We start from the raw sequence: 21,012 nt of genomic DNA, 5'->3' as shown, positions 1-21,012 counted from the left end.
TATTTAGAACCAAGCCTGCTTTCTCCCCCCATGTTAATCTCTCCATATAAAAATATCTCACATTCTTTCCTTTCTTAGTAAACACATCAGGAGGTCATCAGAGGCAAGCAGGCAGCAAAGGAGGACTTCCTCTTTACCATCAGATCTTTTCAGTCCCCCACCCCTACCCTACAGCTTTCAGGTGCTGTGAGGTCGGTGGGAATGGAGAGGGGGTTGCTGAGATACGTGTGTCCACTGTCTGTTTCTCTCATGTCACAGTAGCAGTCTGTCATTATCCATTTCTTGACCCTGTGCCAACAGTGACAGTCTGACTGTTGGAGGAGCTCATCCTTAGCAATTAGAATGATTTATATCTAGGCATTTTCTGAACCAAAAGACATGAGTTTTTTTAAATAAATACTGGTGTCTTCAAAATTCAGAGGAGCTATCTGCTGGTTCAGTGAGTTACCTATGGAGTTAGATCCAGAACCTGAAGCATAGGCCTCAAATATCTGCTCATTTTCAGAAATGGTAAACATGCTGCATGTAAGAGATCTGGGATTACATTCATCAAAGTCTTACCATTTTCAAACCATTGGTTTTCCTCTTTTAGCAATGAGCATTTCAAACACTGCCAATAGTGTTTGGAGTTCAATCATGCTTCCCTCCTCCTAGAATGTCTTCTACTGCTTCACTTTGGACAACATTGTCTGTCCAACTTCTACTTTCATTTTTGGGTCAGGTAAGTACCTACCTTCTCCCAGAGATTTGTGTTGGAATATCTCTCAGTTTTTATTAATTGCTTTCCTTCTTTTTTTTCTTTGAAACCCAAGAATATTTTTGTCATGAATATAATTCATAAACAGTGCTTACTGCAATTAAGATTTTCAGATATATACTGTGTGATCATAATGCACATGGTTTAGCTTCCTGTTCCAGGGCTGTCTTCTTAGGAAGTCAGTTTGTCACAAAAGAGGAATAGTCACTTTAGAAAATCAGAATTAAAAATTGTCCCACTGCATCAATATAACCTTTTGTTCATAATGATATTGCTGACATGTTAAAAACCCGTCCAGGTCCCTAAAGATTTCTCAGTGGGTAAAGTGTTTGCCACACAACCTGGCCACCTGAATTGGGTCCCTGGAATTCATGGTGAATTGACTGTTGAAAATTGTCCTTTGCCCTACACTCGCATGCCCACATGTACACACATATACAGACACACACACACACACACACACACACACACACACACACACACACACACTCACTGAGCAAATAAATAAAATAATAAAATAAAAATTAAAAGAAGATCCCACCTTGTACTGGGCACTATTCTGAATTAACAATATTGCAAAGTCAGATACAATATGCTATCTTCTATAAACTCGTCTCTAATGAGAGAGGAAATGGGAATGAAGAAAGGCAAGCAATTCTGTGACAGAGGTACACATGGGATGTTAAGAAACCCAGAAGAGAGACAGCCCCTCATTACCTGTGTTAATGAAGGTTGCACACAAACAAAATATGAACATGCCTAAATTAAGCAGAGACACTATTTAAATGATGTTGGACAATTTATTGAGCCACTGGGGAGGCTAGAGAACCCAAATGAGAGTGTTGGTAGACAGGGAAAGAAGCCAGGCTGCCAGAATCAGAGCCATCAGCAGGCTGGTTTGGTGCTGCTGTAGGCTCTGTTAGACATAAGAAGTCAGAGGTTGAATGACTGTAGCTAACTGATGCTGGATTCCACATCTGCTGGTAGAAATGGATACTGATGCTGTGGTCAGTGCTGGTGTCAATAAAATGGGATTCTCATTGGTCTTGCTAGTTGTATTTTTGAAGCTTGATTCATTTGCATGGGTTATACCTGGTTAGCAGAGTGCAAACTATTGAGAGGCTAGGAACATGAATGTTGGGTGTTGTTAGACTTACCATGATACATAGGCAAGCTCCCTTCTGAAACCTTCTGCAAACAGTCATCATTTGACATTAGCATACCTACATAGACTGGAACATCCTGTGTTTATTAAAGAAACAACTGCATACATTGCTGTCTATAGTAGGATTCTTAGGCTGGGCAGATGGCTTAGCAGGTGAATGTTCTGCAAGAATGTATGCCGTGCAAGTCGGAGGATCTAAGTTCAAATTCCCTTCACCCACATAAAAAAGAAAGGATGCTTGTACCTCAATACTACCATCTAGAATTAATTTGTTGTTATTGTTTCTTTACTACAATGATGTATTTAAAAGGGCTTCCAACTTTTCAATATTTACACAGATACCTACCTTGTGAGGCATTTAGTGGTCCTATACCAAATGTAGTTAGTACAGGTATTGTGGTATAAACCTTTAATTTCAGCACCCCAGAGACAAACTATGTGAGTTTGAGACTAACCTTTTCTAATAAGGTGTTCAAGGCCAGCCAGAGCTACATGGGAGACTCTGTCTAAACAAAACATAAAATGTAGATATTAACTATTTTAAACTTAGAGACTCACAATTATGACTTTTATAACATTTTTACACCATAACACTTAGTTTTCAATGGAAATGTCCAGAAGGAAGAACCTGTAACAAGCCAGAGCAAAGAGATCTAGGTATAAATTTGAGAGAATGTAGAAGAAAAAATGTAAATTACTAAGTGATTCCTTTGTTTTCCCCCTATGAACAAGATGAAGAACTGCAATTCTTCCCTTTCTTCTTAGTGAATACTGGTTACATGTCTTCTGAATACCAGGAATTCAGCTGGATGACAGGAACACAGGCTTGGTTTGGTCCTGATGATGAGAAACAGGGGCCATGGGCCCAAGTACTGCACCCAGGAAGGAAATGGCTAGGCAGTGCTATAAATTCCCACTGTGGGGGTAAGAGCGAGAAAGCTCTGCTGGGAAAGTGATTGCTGTGCAAGCATGAAGACCTGAGTTGTACACTTAGCGTTTAAGTAAATAAATGAACGTGATGGCAGGTGCTTGTAATCCTAGCACCGGGGACTGGACACAGGAGGATCCCAGGGGGTCCCTGGCTAGGGTGTCCCTCTCATGAGAGAAAGCTTCAATTGGTAGTGTAAGAACCTGTCTTAAAAACAAACTGGATGGCTCCACAGGAATACACACACACACACACACACACACACACACACACACACACACACACACACACACACTATCCACTACACAGAGACATAAATAAATGGCTAAAAATCCATAGTGATCAAATCCACGTTCCCGAGGTCTAAGTCTCTGAAGATTGAAAAGCAGCTAAATAAAATCACTGGCTATGCATTTATGACCCCAAGAAGAACGTAACAGAGAATATCCAGCAGGTAGAGTGATAAATTCAAAGGAGATCTCTAATTTCTCTAAATAATGATACTTTATTTTTACATTTTTTTTTGTTTTTTTCGAGACAGGGTTTCTCTGTGTAGCTTTGCGCCTTTCCTGGAACTCACTTGGTAGCCCAGGCTGGCCTTGAACTCACAGAGATCTGCCTGGCTCTGCCTCCCGAGTGCTGGGATTAAAGGCTTGCGCCACCACTGCCCGGCTATTTTTACATTTTTATTTTATTAAACTATACTTACATGATCACTCCCCATCTCTGTCCTCCCTTTAGTCAATCCATTATCCTCTCCCTCTCACCCTTCCCATTTGTTTCCCTTACTCCATCTCAAGTTCATTGCCTCTTTTTCATTGATTATTATGGCTACATCTATACACATGTAAATGCATAAATATATGGACAGAACCTGCTGACTCTGCTTAGTGTTGCTTATATGTAACTTAGATTTCAGGGCTGAATGAACACTTCGTAATGGATCACAATTAGGAGGCACTTCCCTGGGAAAACTAATTCTCCCTCGTTCAGCAGTCATGGGTTGCCTATAGTTCTTGCTTTATTGGTCAGGCTGCATGAAATTTCTCCCTTCCATATAAAAATGTCTTTTTCTGTTGGAAATAACTAATTTATAATACCAAATGAAGCACGAGTTTCCAGTAAATACTACTAAATACCAAAAGGTTAGTCCAAACAGTTTGTTTTAGGTTTTAAAACGTTGACAAGTATCAGCTTAACATTGTGTGATTAACAACATGTTAATTCTGTTGTGTTATATGATAATAATATTATAAAGAAGTTATCTTTGAATTCTCCTAGAAACTGTCTGTAGCTGGAGAGCTTCTCCCCAGGTCCCACCAAGCCCTGCAGTCCCAAAACCCATGTATAAAATAATCACTCAGACGCTTATATTACTTATAAACTGTATGGCCGTGGCAGGCTCCTTGCTAACTGTTCTTGTATCTTAAATTAATCCATTTCTATAAATCTATACCTTGCCATGTGGCTTGTGGCTTACTGACATCTTTACATGCTGCTTGTCCTGGTGGTGGCTGGCAGTGTCTCTCTGACTCAGGCTTCCACTTCCCAGAATTCTTCTCCTCCTTGTCCCGCCTATACTTCCTCCTGCCTGACTACCGCCAATCAGTGTTTTATTTACTAACCAATCAGAGCAAAACATTTGCCATACAGAACATCCCACAGCAACTGTCTACAAGGCTGTTACTGTTTGATGTAATCAATTCTCTTCCAACCTTTGAATCTAATGTACTCCAAACATTCTGGTATTGACTTATGCTGCACACTATCATAAACGTTAACCTTGGCTTTCACCTAGGAAATAGAGTCTTTCACTGAAACTGAGGTCATTTAGGTTATCACACTGGCCTGGAATATTTTCTTTTTTTTTTTTTACTTTGCATAATTTGAATGAATTTTATCTTGTTCCCTGCAATATTAAGCAAAAAAACAGCTTTTGTTGACACTGCATGAGTAACCATTACGGGGTCATTTATGCAAATGTAACTATTTTACAAGAATGTCATCATCTGAGAAAATCATGTTAAAGTTTTCTTTAAAATCTCAGCATGATGTAGTGTCTATACTTATGTAAGTCTCCCAGATCCAAGCCCAAGAGAATGGTTGTTAGCATTTACTTTAACAACTTAGAAGAAAAGATGCCTAATCTTCCATGTGAAAAGATCCCTGTTGGTAATTGAAAAATGAATTAGTGGTTAAGAACACAGGCTTCCCTATCAAAGGACTCATGTTTGATTCCCAACACCCATATGGCAGCTTATAATTGTCTGTAACTCAAGTCTCAGGGGATCTAATACCCTCTTCTAGCCTCCTAGGGAACCAGAACATGTGTGTTGGGCATACATACATGCTGGCAAAACCCCTAGACACATATAAATAAATAGTTTAAAGGACCCTGTTTAAATGTGGATTTTTACCTGCAATGAAAGTATCTTCATTTGTTTTACTGGGAAATGATGCCAAAGAGCTCAACCTTGCTTTGCCACTATGAGCAAGGGAAACATGCTTCCCTCCTAGAGTAGCCTCTGCCTTAGGCTTAAGAATGCCTGAAGCCTTATGGTGAAAGTATTCTAAAATGAAAAAAAAATATAAAAAAGTGATGTCAGGCAGTTGTGGCAACACACCTTTAATCCCAGTACTGGGGAGGCAGAGGAAGGTGGATCTCTGTGAGTTTGAGGCCGGCCTGCTCTATAGAGCAAGCTTCAGAAGGGCTCCAAAGCTACACAGAGAAACAGTGTTTCAAAAAAAAAAAAAAAAAAAAGGAAGAAGAAAAAGGAAAAATAAAAAAAAATTAAAAAAGAATGACAATACTCAGAACCAAACTATTTAAAAGCATGGAAGTTAATTCCTCCAGATTGAAACCTGTACATATAAAATATATCCAATCCCGTGTGTGTGTGTGTGTGTGAGAGACTCTAGCTAATTTCTTTTCCTCTTCTTTATATGGTAAAAACCTATTAAGAGAAGTAACTCTACTACCAACATAATTTGCAATTATGACTAAAAGACTATCTATTTTAGTCATTTTCAAACTTTTCAAATTTAAATATTTATAGAGACTTAGAGTGGCGCACTAGTAGCCAGGTGTTTCTGGGTATTAACTGCTTCTCAGTGCAGCATCTCATTTATTACATCACCACAATGAAGCAACCTTCGTGAATCTCATTCTCTCTCTGTGGAAGCTGAGGACTGAAATGGTAAATCATGTATCAAATGTTCACAGTACAGAAGTAAGAGAGTCTGACACTCAAATTCAGGTCTTTCTGACACCATATAAGTGGATTGCTTATTTCTATGACATAACACTTCACTTGTATACATATATGTCTTGAGTCCTTTTACAGGTCATATTCTAGAGTCAGTAGATGAAAAATAAAGTGGTTATTTGATGTTCCACTAGAAAATTTCCCCAAATTCTCTAACAACTACACGTCCCAGAATTCTAAATAAAATTAATACGTTCAAAGCTAGAATGTATCACTGTTTCTTTGATTGCCTATTAGATAAAGCAGCCTGATTAGAAGCTGTAATACATGATGGTGTCCAATACATGACTGTGTCCTTAAATACTGAAATCACATTATGAGTAGGAAGATACACCATCAGAAGTCTACAGAAATGAAGGAGCTAGGAAGATGGTTGAAAGGATAAAGCACTGGAATGCGAGGAATGTGGACATCCCAGATTCATGTAAAAACTGGGCAGGAGTGGCAGTTTCACGTAATCCCAGCACTCATAAGACAGAGAGAGAAATCTTCAAGGCTAGCTGCCTAACTAGGCTCTCTGGGACTGCCAAAATCTGGGTTCAGCAAGAGATCCTTCCTCTTTCCTCGATAAATAAAGTGCAGAATCAAGAAAGGTGCCTGATGTCAATTTTGAGAACACACACACAGTGAAACAGAGAGAGACAGAGAGAAACCCCCACTCCTGTGCTTACATATGAAAATATACATACATGCTTGCATACCACACACAAGTGAATGTATGTACACACAAAGAAATCAAGTAACCCCATAGCAATTAAATACACTTTTAACCTCATGTTTCCTCTAAGTCAGAGTGGATAAACTTAGTCCATATCATGTAAACTATAAATTCTCCCTCTGTCTCTCATTTCTCTCTCCTTATTTATCAGAGAAGTAGGGTATCTATGATGCACATACTGAGCTTACTGTTATTAATTACACTGGCAACAAAGCACATATAACTTATAACCATTCTCTGAATACCACAACACGTAGAACTAATCATAACATGTCACCCAAAACTCCCACATCTTCCCCTATGTCTGCAGCAGCAGGTGGTCACCAAGGAGTATGTTCTCAGGCTGAAGTATTATATTTGAAATGACTGTCCTAGACACAGTCTTGTTTTTGAGCTGAGCATCTCAATACTTTGCTAGCTAAATGCATAGTCTGGAACATGCATACAATATTACAAGTCATTCCTTTTTTCATTATATAAGAAACACTAATGTCATATTTTATGCTTCTAACCAATGACACCTGGAATAGCAACCATATAATTATCTCCCTGAGACTTGTCTACAGAATATAGTCTCTTATAATGTCCTAGAATAAGCATTTATCTTGATCCTAAAACAAGAAAAGCAGTTTTGTTTAACTGAATATTCAACATGATAGTGACCATATAAACACTGAGATTTTGTGGAAGAATGATGAGCATTTTCTTTGCTTTATCTAACACAAAGTTCAATGTCAAAATTGGGAACCTTTTTTAGCAATTAAATATTTCAACATGGTGGCCAGGCTTTATTTCTGAGCTATTTTACATGCAATTTCTCTTGACCTTGTCTAACTTACTTATTTCCATTCAGATACTTTAGACATTTCTCTATGTTAACCTTATTTTGATCAAAGCAAGATTGGAAGAGACAGGGAAAGGAATAAAAATAGTCATTACAATGATTAGGTAACTCTTTGGGGACTCATAAAATGTACTGCTAATGAATTCTACATATCACAGCTTGACAAAAGGACAGAGTTAGAATTTCCTGCCAGATTCCAAGGTTTCTAACTGAATTACGGCAGACATTGTTTCCCTTAGGACCACAATAGTTACAGAAGTGAATGAGAGACACATGTTCTCCAGTGAGAGGCTTGGGGATGTGATCAGAGCTGTGGGATGATCAACTAGAAACACCAGGCAGAGCCAACACAACAAAAGGAGGTTTGCAAACCTGCCTGAACCTAGAAATGATATTTTAGATGACCATTGTCCGTGATTAATAAGAGTCAGCCAGGGATACTTACAAACAGGAGTATCTCAGTCTGAAGGCAGAAAGTAAGAAGGACCCAGATGGCCAATGATACTTAAAATTACATCAAGTGATTGTGGTGGGAGTTAAAAATATGAGATTCTCAAAGAAGCTTCTCTCTTCCCTTATGTGCAGGTTTATCAGCCACATCCACTGAGTATGTCTATAGTGAAGGGTGTTGTTCAAGTCTCTGTCATCAAGATGAATGATGTCTTTCCTCATGAAATGAACCTTCTGTTCATTCACTGTCAACCAACTACACCAGTCAGTTACCATTTCGATTGAATACAATTCTTATAAACAAAATTGATTGTTTTACCTTAGCATAACTTCATAGGACCAGGCAGGGTGTAGGCAACTAGAATTCTAACACTTAGAAGACAAAAATAGGGAGAGAAGTTCATCCTTAGCTAAATAATGAGTTCAAGGATAGCTTGGGCTTCAAGAGACCCCATTGAAAGGGGAGTGTCATAAAAAGAACCACAAAGGAATTCCCAAGTTCATTATATACATAAAACATTAAGCCCATTGGCCAACCACTAAGCAAATTTAATAAATTTGAATAAATCTCTTGCAAGTGCTGCTAACTAGAATTGACTCTCTGAAAGCAGTCTCAATTTTAAGCTCTGTTTGCCTAAATACATTCTATCTCTTAGTCAGTTTTGCTCGTTTTGTCCAAGTCATTCCAAGGCATCAGATACTCATAAAATCAAGGTGGCCTTGTGATGGTGTTCATATAATTCTAAACAGTTCTCCTACTTAGGAGAAAGACTGAGAAGGAACTCACATCATGGATGGACACAGGCAGCCATATTGTCTCACTGTCTATAAACAGATTGGAGTTCTCCTCCACATCTCTTAGGCAGAAGTTAGGCACCCATTGTACTGTCTATTCTGTTCACATCATCTCTTGGTATCAAGGAGCTGCAGTTTAACACCTTTGAAAATCTCTCCAAAAGAAACAACATGCTGTAGATAAAGACCTCAAAGATGCAGTCACAGACCTGGAGTAATGTAAGATCAAGGGCATGGCGGTGATTATGTATACTGTTCACTTAATAATATCTCAAGAAAACTCTGCAAAGCAGGGATGTTTAAAGAGTATAGTAAGTTTGACAATACAATCACTTCCTACCTGCCTCTTTGGAAATCTGTGTAAAGGACTCCACACCTTTCTCTCCATAGCTTCCTTCAGATGCAAGAGTAGACACATAATTCCAGCCCAAGGCCTTTACAATGTCTACCATGGCCTGAGCTTGAAAGGAATCAGGTGGGACCACTCGAGAGAAGAAGTCATAGCGCCGATCATCACTGAGCTCGGGAGCCGTGGATGCATAACTAATCTGAGGTATCTGAAATGACAAGAAAACACCATGTGAGAACACACCAGGAGGGTGGGACAGACTCATGTGTACTTAGGACAAGCCACTCAAAAGACAGGGCTTGAGCAGTGTACTGAATGAGTATTCTGCCCAGTTACCATTCTACATGCCCATCTAGATGCACCCAGACCCTTCTTAGAAGTGAAGGGCATTTTCTTTTGTATCTTCTTGTTCTACTTTCTCTCTATAAGATAAAGGAGTGAGGACACCCTACGGTAACCATCACGGATTGTTAAAAGCAGAGGCTTTTAATTAATTAATAATTAATTTCATAATTAATCCACCAAGTACTATAACAGGTATAATACCAAAAGAAGCCCAATTGCCTTGTATCTAGAGACCAGCATAGACCACAGAGACTATGGTTCTACATGTGCATCATGAGGCATTAGTATAGAGTCTTGAGGACCTACAAGAACACATCGAAGTGACTTCTGTGTGGTAATTCATTCCCTGAAGAACATTATAATATATCTCAGTAGTGCCCCAGTTCAGGTAAGGAAGTTCCCTGGTGCAAACATTTCACTCTAGTACAGTGGTTCTCAGCTTGTGAGTTGCCACTCCTTTGGGAGTCGCATATTGCATATCCTCCATATCAGATATTTATATTATAATTTATAATAGTAGCAAAATTACAGTAAGGAAGTAACAATGAAATAGTTTAATGGTTCAGGGTCACCACACCATGAGGAACTGTATTGAAGAGTTACAGCATTAGGAAATTTAAGAACCACTACTCTAATGGATCTCACACTTGGAAGATCATCTCCACAGTATCACACATTCTCCTTGGGTGCTGGGAGGCACCTCGAAGTCCTGTTGTTTGCAGTTCACAAGGATTTAAGAGTCTCTTCTTTTCCTATTAGTGTAGTATCTGCTCCTCTTACATGAGCTGAATCTATTTAGTTGTAAGGAGCTCTAGTGTACTGTGGGGTATTCTGTATGTTAAATGTGTTGCTCTGATTAGTTAATAAATAAAACACTGATTGGCCAGTAGCCAGGCAGGAAGTATAGGCAGGACAAGGAGAGAAGAGAATTCTGGGAACAGGAAGGCTAAAGCAGGAATCTTGAGTCAGACACAGAGGAAGCGAGATGTAAAATTACCAGTAAGCCACAATCCACATGGTAACTTACAGATTAATAGAAATGGGTTAATTTAAGATATAAGAACTAGATAATAAGAAGCCTGCCACGGCCATACAGTTTATAAGCAATATAAGTCTCTATGTGTTTACTGGGTTGGATCTGGGCGGCTGCAGGACTGGCGGGTAAGAGAGATTTGTCCTGACCATGGGCCAGGCAGGCATGGAGAAAACTTTAGCTACACTAGTGCTTGTACCTAGGAGCACCAAACTGGGGAACCACAGGAGGACATGAGGTATCAAATTCTCCTCTTTTCTGGTGTGGAGCTAATTTGGGGATTTGGTGATTTTAATGCATTAATTCTAAGCTAAATCAAAGTTTACAAATAGAGGATCTGTAACATATATATTGTATTAATTATATGTCGGACTAGTACATAAACATACAAGCACACACACACATACAAACACACACATATACACATACACAGAGTCTCAAATACACTAAGGAAAGTTACAAAGCCGCTATTGATGACTAACATGGCTTAGGACCTGACATTAGGGCCACTGTGTGAGTTACCTCTGCACTGCACTCCATCCCTCTCTCAATGTGACCAACTTTTTCTCTCTGATTTCTGAAAGGTTGTAACCTATAATTAGCATTACAAGTAATTATGTACAAGAATAATGAACTGACAATATTTTGTATGAAAAATCCTCTCTTTATCATATTTTCTCAGATATCTAAATATAATTTGATTTTGCATAAACTGATCTGGTAATTCATCTATTTTGCCATAAACATGCCAAAGCCAAACTCACTTTGAATTTCTGAGTTTTGAAATTTCTATTTGATATTGGCTATTTCTGTTTTTCAAAGTTATTTTCATCTCTTGAAACACAGTTATTACTGCTATAAAGATCACGTCTCCCCCACCTTTAAAGTTCAACATTAACCTCATTGAGCCTGACAGAAGTCAGATTCGCTCTGCTCCCCTACTCACGCTGCAGGTTGGCTCCTCAGCACTGGCCAGAAGGATCTCTGCCCTAAACTGGAAGCACAAACTAATGTTAGGAAGCCTCAGAGTCTCCTGTTGAAGACTTTACTCGAGTAACTAAATTACATGGCTATCAAGGGGCACTGGGAGTAAAATGGAGTATCAGCAAGAGCTGGGATCAGAGCATAATCACTTGTTAGCTCATACTTCTACTGCAATGAGTTAGTTGCATCATCAACTCTTCTCACAAGGCAGAGATGCACATTGTTCATCATGATGCCAGGACAGGACAGAGTGGGTATTTCATGCCCTGGGGAATAATTATGAAAATGCAGGATAGTATATAACTATAACTAATGTTATCCATTCTCCACATTTGACTTTTGTGGTTTTTGGAGTGTGATATGTCCTACACAGCTCAGGTATTTCTAATACTTGGTCTCCAGTTGGTGACACTGTTTTGGAAGGTTCTGGGACATTTAAGACATTGATCACTGAGGGAGGAAGTATATCACTGGACATGGGTTTTCAAGTGTTATAGCCTGCCCCTACTTCCTATCTGCTCCTGCCCTACTTCCTGTTCTCTCCCCACCCGACTACCTGGGTGCCTGACTGGCCTCTTGGCCTTCAAATTATGACAGATTCTACTCCCCTCCAGAACTCCAGTTCCAAATAAATCCTTACTCTCCAAAGTTACTTCTTACTAAGGTATACTAGCAAAGTAACAGAAAAATAACCAGTATGATTTCCCAAATTCTCTAGCACAGGTTACATTTCTTCTCTGTGTCCTAAAGCAAGGTAACAGTTTTACATTTATTGCAATAATGACTGCTTTAGAAACCACATCTATTATATGCTGAACTCTTTATATAATATACATATCATGTTCTGTGAGTTTCATAGGCAATCCATCATCTAGTTATCATCAATTATTCTTCAGTGTCCTACATTATCATATACTAGATTATACTACATAGTACTATATTTTTATTAGCGTGTTTGATAGAAGGAGTAGGCACTGAGCTGCAGAGTTCAATCATGACCTCAGAATATAGAGCTTTAAAATTAATATCCTCATTCAAGCCTGAAAATGGACTGTGCAAACAACTGAACTCTTAATTATGCTAATTTACAAAATTTTACTAAAATATTTAATAATGATCATGAAAAGGAAGGCCAGTGGATTATTAGAGTCTAAGTGGATTTCTGCTCACAGCATTAACTATGTCATCACTGAAAGTCAATTTGTGGCTCATTCTGTGACAACTGTTCAAACAATTTATTTAAGCACCTGGGTGAAGCTCACACAAACACCTTAACAGTCTGGGCTATGTATATGTTTATAGTTTGAAGGATTTAACTACTAGGGAAAGAAAATCTTCACTGATAGTGCTTCAGGGAGAAACACGGGGGAGAGAGGAGTGGGACTTGACAGTAGTTTCCTTACTAGAAATGAAAAGACACAAGGCAAAGCATGTCAAGACATTGCCATTAATTTTCATTTGATGAAATGTAGAAGACTCATGATGATGCACAGATGTTGTCCCTGCCCAAATCACTTCCCACCTCTGAAAGTGAGTTAATAAAGTTATACCCAGTCTGCCACTCATATTTGCGTTTATATTCCGGGGAAGAAACATCAGAATTACAGAGAACCACAATGGCAAAGCATTTTCTAAACTATCCATCAATTACAGCTATGAAAATCTTGGTAAAATAGATTCCTTTCCTCACTATCACCTACCTTTTTTCAATTATTGCTATTTGATGTCTATCTCTTCCAGGTTTAAGGCCCAAATTTCTATTCAGGACCATGCACACCTCCACTTCAATATTTTACTTATGTCAACACCTGGCATATAATCCTAGAGTATGGAATGAACTAAAGATCAAATGGATTTAACTTCTGAGATCAAAATGCATTGCATAGAAATAATCCTTCCAGTAATAGAGATGAAAGAGTGGAGAAATTTCTATAATCTATGATACACAATCCTGCATGTTTACACAGCAATGAGGTCTTGTGCTCAGCTTCTTGCTTTCAAGCAGATTTTCAAGTTTATGTAGTTATTGCTTTGAGGATACTTCTAATATTTAATTGCAGAACCTAAAATGTATCTTATTATTAGTCTTTTCTCCTGATAAAAATGAACCTATCCACCATTGGGCGATCCCTGTGTCCCTCCTGGGGTCCTGTTTTCCAGGTAGCCTCCCTGGTGATGTGAGTAGCAGACAAGTCATCCTTGTTCCATGTCTAGTATCCTGCTATGAGTGAGTACATACCATGTTTGTCTTTCTGAGTCTGGGTTACCTTACTCAGGATTATTTTTTCTAGATCCATCCATTTGTCTGCAAACCTCATGATGTCATTGTTTTTCTCTGCTGAGTAGTATTCCATTGTGTATATGTACCACATTTTGTTTATCCATTCTTCAGTTGAAGGGCATCTAGGTTGTTTCCATGTTCTGGCTATTACAAACAATGCTGATATGAACATAGCTGAACAAGTGCTCTTATGGTGTGGTTGAGCATTCCTTGGGTATATGCCCAAGAGTGGTATAGCTGGATCTTGGGGGAGATGGATTCCCAATTTTCTAAGAAAGCGCCATATTGATTTCCAAAGTGGTTGTACAAGCTTGCATTCCCACCAGCAGTGGAGGAGAGTTCCCCTAGCTCCACATCCTCTCGAGCATAAGGTGTCTTCAGTGTTTTTGATCTTAGCCATTCTGACAGGCGTAAGGTGGTATCTCAGAGTTGTTTTGATTTGCATTTCCCTGATGATTAGGGATGTTGAGCAATTCCTTAAATGTCTTTCGGCCATTTGAGTTTCCTCTGTTGAGAATTCTCTGTTTAGTTCTATAGCCCATTTCTTAATTGGACTGTTGGCCATCATGAACAGCCTGGACATGGGTGGGGGTAGTGAAGGGTGAGGGTCGAGGGAGGGAGAGCTTGGGGGAGCGGGAGATCCCAGCTGGATCAACAACAGAGAGGGAGAACAAGGAATAGGAGACCATGGTAAATGAAGACCACATGAGAATAGGAAGAAGCAAAGTGCTAGAGAGGCCCACAGAAATCCACAAAGATACCCCCACAACAGACTGCTGGCAATGGTCGAGAGACAGCCCGAACTGACCTACTCTGGTGATGGGATGGCCAAACACCCTAACTGTTGTGCTAGAAACCTCATCCAACTACTGAGGGATCTGGATGCAGAGATCCATGACTAGGCCCTTGGTGGATCTCTGGGAGTCCAATTAGTGAGAATGAGGAGGGTTTATATGAGCGAGAATTGTTGAGACCGAGGTTGGATAAAGCACAGGGACAAATACCCAAATGAATGGAAACACATGAACTATGAACCAATGACTGAGGGGTCCCCACTGGATCAGGCCCTCTGAATGGGTGAGACAGTTGATTGGCTTGATCTGTTTGGGAGGCATCCAGGCAGTGGGACCAGGTCCTGTGCTCATTGCATGAGTTGGCTGTTTGAAACCTGGGGCCTATGCAGGATTGTTTGGCTAGGCCTGGGAAGAGGGGACTGGACCTGCCTGGACTGAGTCTACCAGGTTGACCTCAGTCTGTGGGGAAGGCTTTGCCCTGGAGGAGATGGGAATGGGGGGGGGGGGGGCTGGGGGGAAGGTGAGGGGGACTGGAGGGGGGAGAACGGGGGAATCCGTGGCTGATATGTAGAACTGAATTGTATTGCAAAATAAATAAATAAATAAATAAAAAAGCAAAAACAAAACAAAAAAAATGAACCTATCACAGATGAAAGATTTTGTTAATGAGGATAAAATAGGATTAGAAGCAACTGCAACCTACCTTGTAGGGAATAAAATTTGGCATGAGTTTTTGCTTTGTTTTAGAAAATTAATGTTATAATATTGCTGAAAAATGCAGATAATGACAACTACAAGCACATGATATTTCAATCCCTGGCTCTCTAGTAATATCTTGTTAAATCTCTTTAGTGCCTTTGTCTTTGCAGTGCTGAGCCAGCCTGCCTCCTGCCATGCTGCCTGCCATGATGGTCAAGTACTCATCCTCTTAAACTGTAAGCCCCTATTAAAAACACCTTCTTCTGTAAGTTGGATTCATCATACTTTTTTTTTTAATTTTGTTTGTTTGTTTTGGTCATGGCAATAGAAAAATAACTAAGACACTCTATGACTTATTTGTCAGACATGCCCTGAAATCCTCTAAACAATACAGCCTATTGCTATTGTTTAGTAGTCCATAGGAATTTAATGGCAAGACCCTGGTATTAAAGATACCACTCACTTTGTTCATAGGACATAGGAAAAATAAAGTTTGTGTTGATGCAGAAGCTTCTTCTCTGCTGCCTAACTTTCAGAATACAAGAAAGTACTAGCCAGGCTTCTGAGGGGGATAAAAGTTATCAACCGTATTACCAAGGTATGTACTGTTAGCTACAACAAGGACTGGTATGGCAAGATGGGTGTAATACTGGCACAGATTTTAATAGGGATAAACATTTACTTTCTGTGAAAACCTGTGCCTTGTACATTTGGCCACAAAACCATGATAGGTGAGCTCACAGGCTCCAGGGAGGAATCATTATTTTACTAAAGAAGCATAGTATCAAAGTGCCCTCTAAATTCATATATTTCTACCCAGAGATTCTTGCAGGTCTCAGAACTTACCTCATCAGAGAAGTTTCTAAGGACAGGGGATGGTAGTTAGGGCAGAAACTCATAGATGGTCAAAGTGCAAATAATAAGTGTCCATCAAGTTCTCAGTCATAAAAGGAGCCTTCATACAAATATTACCACCCCTCCTGCTAATGATTAGGCACCATTGTGAAAGATTTTAAGATCCAATGATCAAGGATGACAAAATTGAAAAAGTGCATTCTTGATATGACAGGACCCCTCCACTCATGAACACTTAAAGCTGTGGTTGTCTGCATAAGACCTGCACAAGATCAAGTCAATCACCATTCCAACATGAGAGGGGGAGGTGCTTATGAGTCCCCACCCCTAGCTGAAGAGCTATCCACAATTGATAGCTTTGGAGGGAAGGAAAATTTGTTTTCTTTAAGGTTATTGCTCCTAGTAGGTCAATCAAGCTCTAGTTATATAGTAAAACAGTCATAAGTAATGGAAAACAAATACTGGAATTGGTAGACTATAAATAAGAAAAACATGAAATTAAAGTGGAATAGGGATAAGGAAGATGGAAGGTGGGAGGAGTTAGGAGGAAGAATGCATGTTGTATATGATTTTAAAACATTATATGCACATGTGAACTTCTCAGAAAGTTAAAAATATTATATTTCAAAATTTTCATTCATTCATTACCATTATTTATTCCTAGTAAAGTCAAATAATTGTCTCTATGTAGGTTTTGCACATTGCTTATTAGCTTTCTTTCAAAATAATTTTATTTTCATTGCATTATGTATGAGATAAAATTGATATTCTCATCTATCTTGCTTGTATACACAAATATATTAATTTTGCTTACTTATTATATGACTTGGATCCTTGTTAAAACTATTATTAATTTTAATAGCTTTCAATTTATTTTCCTGGGATTTCCAAGTAGGCAAGTCATATTAAAATAATTTATTGCTCTCTTTTTTAGTCCTTTTTTGGATTATTCATAAATGTGTTTGACTGTGTGTGCTTATGTGCATGTAAGTGTACAGATATCCAACAAGTCCTGAAGAGGGCATCGGATTCCCTGGAGCTGAAGTTACAGGGGTAGTTGTACTACCCAGACCATATCATACAAGCCTATTTAATAAAATCCCTTTTAATAGATATTCATCCTATGGATTCTGTTCCCCTAGAAAGGCATGACTAAAATATGCATCCTCACACTTGGTACTTCTAGAAATTCAGGTTAAAGTTTTCTATAAATGCATTAAGACAACTATTCAGCTTGATATTGAGCAACTTTTCACATTCTGTTTGGTCATTTCTATGCCTTCATTAAGGAATGATTTAATCAGGTCTTTGATCTTTTTTTTTAAAGTGAGTTATATGGCTTGGTAGTATGACATAAATTTCTTACACGTATTTGGGGGCTACACTCTACTGTGGTTGGGATATGAATTATTATCCTTAGCACCCTGAGTCTCATATGCATTATCATTTGGTTACAAGATTGAGGCACAGATTTGGAATATCTAGAAGTTTTTAGACATACCTTACCTACCAAGTGTGGGGCTACAGGACTGTAGATGTGGGGCTTATGGCTTGTCATCCAGACCTCTCTCTATGACCTGGTGTGTGCCTTAGAGCAAGGAAAAACCATAAGCCAAATAAATTATTCCTTTTTTATGGTTTAAGTAAGAAATGTCCCCCATAGGCTCAGGTATTTAAACACTTAGCACCACTGTTTGGAGAGGTTATGGAACATTTGGGACATGGATATTTGGTAGAAGAAATAAATCACTAGAGGCAGCTTTAAGAGTTTAGAGCCTTGCTCTCAGTGTCTGTGCTAATGGTGCATACTTTTGCATTTGTACTCCAAGCTTTGGAGAAGATTTGGAGCAAGGGGAACTCTCCTCCACTGTTGGTGAGAGTGCAAACTTGTACAGCCACTTTGGAAATCAGTATGGTGACTTTTTAGAAAATTAGGAAGCAATCTACCTCATGACCCAAGGATATCATTTTTGGGCATATACTCTAGGGATGCTCAATTATACAATAAGGATACTTGCTCAACTATATTCATAACAACATTATTTGTAATAGCCAGAACCTGGAAACAACCTACATACCCATCAATCAAAGAATGGATAAAGAAAATGTGGTGCATAAACACAATGGAGTATTACTTAAAGGTAAAAAACAATGACATCATGAAAATTGCAGGCAAATGGATGCAACCAGGAAATATCCTGAGAGAGGTAACTCAGACTCAGAAAGACAAACATGGTATTTGCTCACTCATAAGTGGATACTATATGTAAAGCAAAAGATAATCAGACTACAACTCCTAGCTCCAGAGAAGTTAAAAAAACAAGGAGGACCCTAAGAGGGACACATGGATCACCTTGGGAAGTGGAAACAGAGATCTCCATGAGTCAACTGGGGATGAGGGGGGAAATAGAGGGTAGGGGAGGGGGGATGAGAACATGAGGGAACAGTATGGTTGAGCTGGGGGAGGGATGGAGTGGGAGAGCAATAAAAGATATCTTGATAAATGGAGACATTTTGGGGTAAGGAAGAAACCTGGTGCTAGGGAAATTACCAGGAATCTACAAGGATGACCCTAGCTAAGACTCCTAGCAATAGTGGTGAGGGTGCCTGAACTGGTCTACCCTGGTAATCAAATTGGTGAATACCCTAACTGTCATCATAGAGCTTTCATCCAGTAACTGATGGAAGCAGATGAAGAGATCCACAACCAAGCGCTAGGCTGAGTTTCAGGAGTGCAGTTGAAGAGAGACAAGAGGGATTATATGAGCAAGGAGGGTCAAGATCATAATGGGGAAATCTACAGAGACAACTGAACCAATCTCATAGGAACTCACGAACTTTAGACCAACAGCAGGGGAACCTGCATGGGACCAGACCAGACCTTCTGCATAAGGGAGACGGTTGTGTAGCTGAGTCTGTTTGAGGGACCTCTCACAGTGAGGCCAGGATCTATCTCTGGTGTATGAGCTGGCTTTCTGGGTCTCATTACCTATGGTTGGACACCTTGCTCATCCTTGATGCTAGGGGAAGGGGCTTAGTCCAGCCTCAACTGAATGTACCAGGGTTTGCTGTCCCCCCTATGGGAGGACTCACCCTTTTGGAGAAGGGGATAGGGGAATGAGTTGTGGGGAAGGAAGTGGGGTAAGTGGGAGGAGGGATGAGAGGGGGATCTGTGGTTGGTATGTAAAATGAATAAAAAAATTTTAAAATAAAAAATGTAAAAAAAAGGAGTATACTCTTATTCCATTTCAAGTTCCTCTCTATGCTTCCTATATGTGGTTAAAATGTTATCTCTCAGATTCCTCCTCCAGCTCCTTGCCAGCATCCCTCCACCATTACAGACTTTTTCCCTGAAGCCCTAAGCTAAAATCAACATTTTCTTCCATGAATTGATTTTGTTATGGTATCTAATCACAGCAAAAGAAAAGCAACTAACAGACTTCCTAAGTTAAATCTTTCAGGTATTTTGTCATAGTCATAAGATTAACTAATATAATTTTCTGGAGGGTGTATGACTCTATACACTTCCTTCCTCTTAGGTTTTCTCTGCACTTTATTTCTTTCTTTGTTATGGAAGCATTTCAGTTTGCAGGAACTGTATTTTCATACTTTTGCTTTTGTACTCTGAGCTTGGAGTGCAACCTCTAAAACAGTAACATGTCCTTGCCAAGGCCAAGGTCAAAGGGCTTTTCTCTAGAATTGCTAACACACTGTCTATGAAAGTAGCTTTGGGTCTTGAATCATGTCAAGGGATCAGAGTTTCCTTTGTTCCAGAATCTCATTTTAAGAGAAAAGTATAAAAAACATACTTATTTCTTCATATGAACTAATACAGACATGTTTATTCTATCCCTTCATTGTAAATAACTGTGCATTAGTTCGTGCTTTCAGACTCAAGCTCTTTTCCTGTGTAGAAATCCATTTTCCCTTAGGGATCTGTGTTATAAAAGCATTTTCTCAAACAGATTAAAATATATTTCTGTAAAACTTAACAATTTTAAGCACTAATTAAATCATATTTGTCAATTTTGTATATATCTTTATGGTTAATTCATAACTTTCCCAAAAAAATGTGTTGCAATTTTAACCTGGATGATCTACTACTGTAGTAGTTCACCCTAAATTTCTCAGCTCGCTAGAGGTGCTCTATACTGCAGAGGCAAGGGCAAACTGCTAAAAATTCTGTGGAGTTCTTAGATTTTCTTTGTACTAGTTTTAAAAATTAAACAACTAATATCACTTCATTGTAATATTTAAGAACTAAAACTTGAGCTAGGAAGATAGCTCAGCAGAAAAACCATTTGCTCTCCAAGCAAGAGGATCCTAATTCAAATTCCTACTGTCCGTGTAAAAAACAAATGAACAAAAAGGAAGAGAGAGAGAGAGAGAGAGAGAGAGAGAGAGAGAGAGAGAGAGAGAGAGACTCTGGGTGCTAAGGATAATAATCCATATCCAACACATAGTAGAGTGCAGGCTACAAGTACACATAAGGAAATTACACCATAGTACCAACTTACATGATTCAGTTAAATAAAACAAAGACTTGATTAAATCATCCCTCAATGAAGGCATACAAATGTCCAATCAGAATGTACAATATTGCTCAACATCAAGCAGAATAGTTGTCCTAATACATATGGGCCTATGCACAAAAGATCATTGGGGCTATCAGTCAACCTTTATGAAATGATAGGAAGCTCCAGTTTCAGTGTCATACACTGTCTCAAGGAAATCAGGGAGAACAACACA

At 39.0% G+C, this 21,012-nt stretch overlaps 1 protein-coding gene across 12 annotated transcripts in view; it reads right to left on the bottom strand.

Moving 5' to 3' along the window:
- Positions 1-21,012, bottom strand: part of Grm7 (glutamate metabotropic receptor 7) — a 930,315-nt gene that overhangs the window by 621,055 nt on the left and 288,248 nt on the right. For all 12 annotated transcript variants that reach the window (XR_008214661.1, XR_008214659.1, XR_008214660.1 and 9 more), the window contains exon 2: positions 9,264-9,480. Coding sequence is in view for 9 of the 12 variants with exons in the window: in XM_052722188.1 (XP_052578148.1) it covers positions 9,264-9,480 (217 nt within the window). In the remaining 3 variants the exon portion in view is untranslated. The remainder of the gene's footprint in view (positions 1-9,263; positions 9,481-21,012) is intronic.

The sequence above is a fragment of the Peromyscus californicus genome, unplaced genomic scaffold (assembly GCF_007827085.1).
Source record: "Peromyscus californicus insignis strain IS unplaced genomic scaffold, ASM782708v3 Scaffold_6__1_contigs__length_162567912, whole genome shotgun sequence".
Classification (NCBI taxonomy): domain Eukaryota; kingdom Metazoa; phylum Chordata; class Mammalia; order Rodentia; family Cricetidae; genus Peromyscus; species Peromyscus californicus.
The sequence above is the reverse complement of the archived record's forward strand: the minus strand, read 5'-3'. Positions and strand labels throughout refer to the sequence as shown.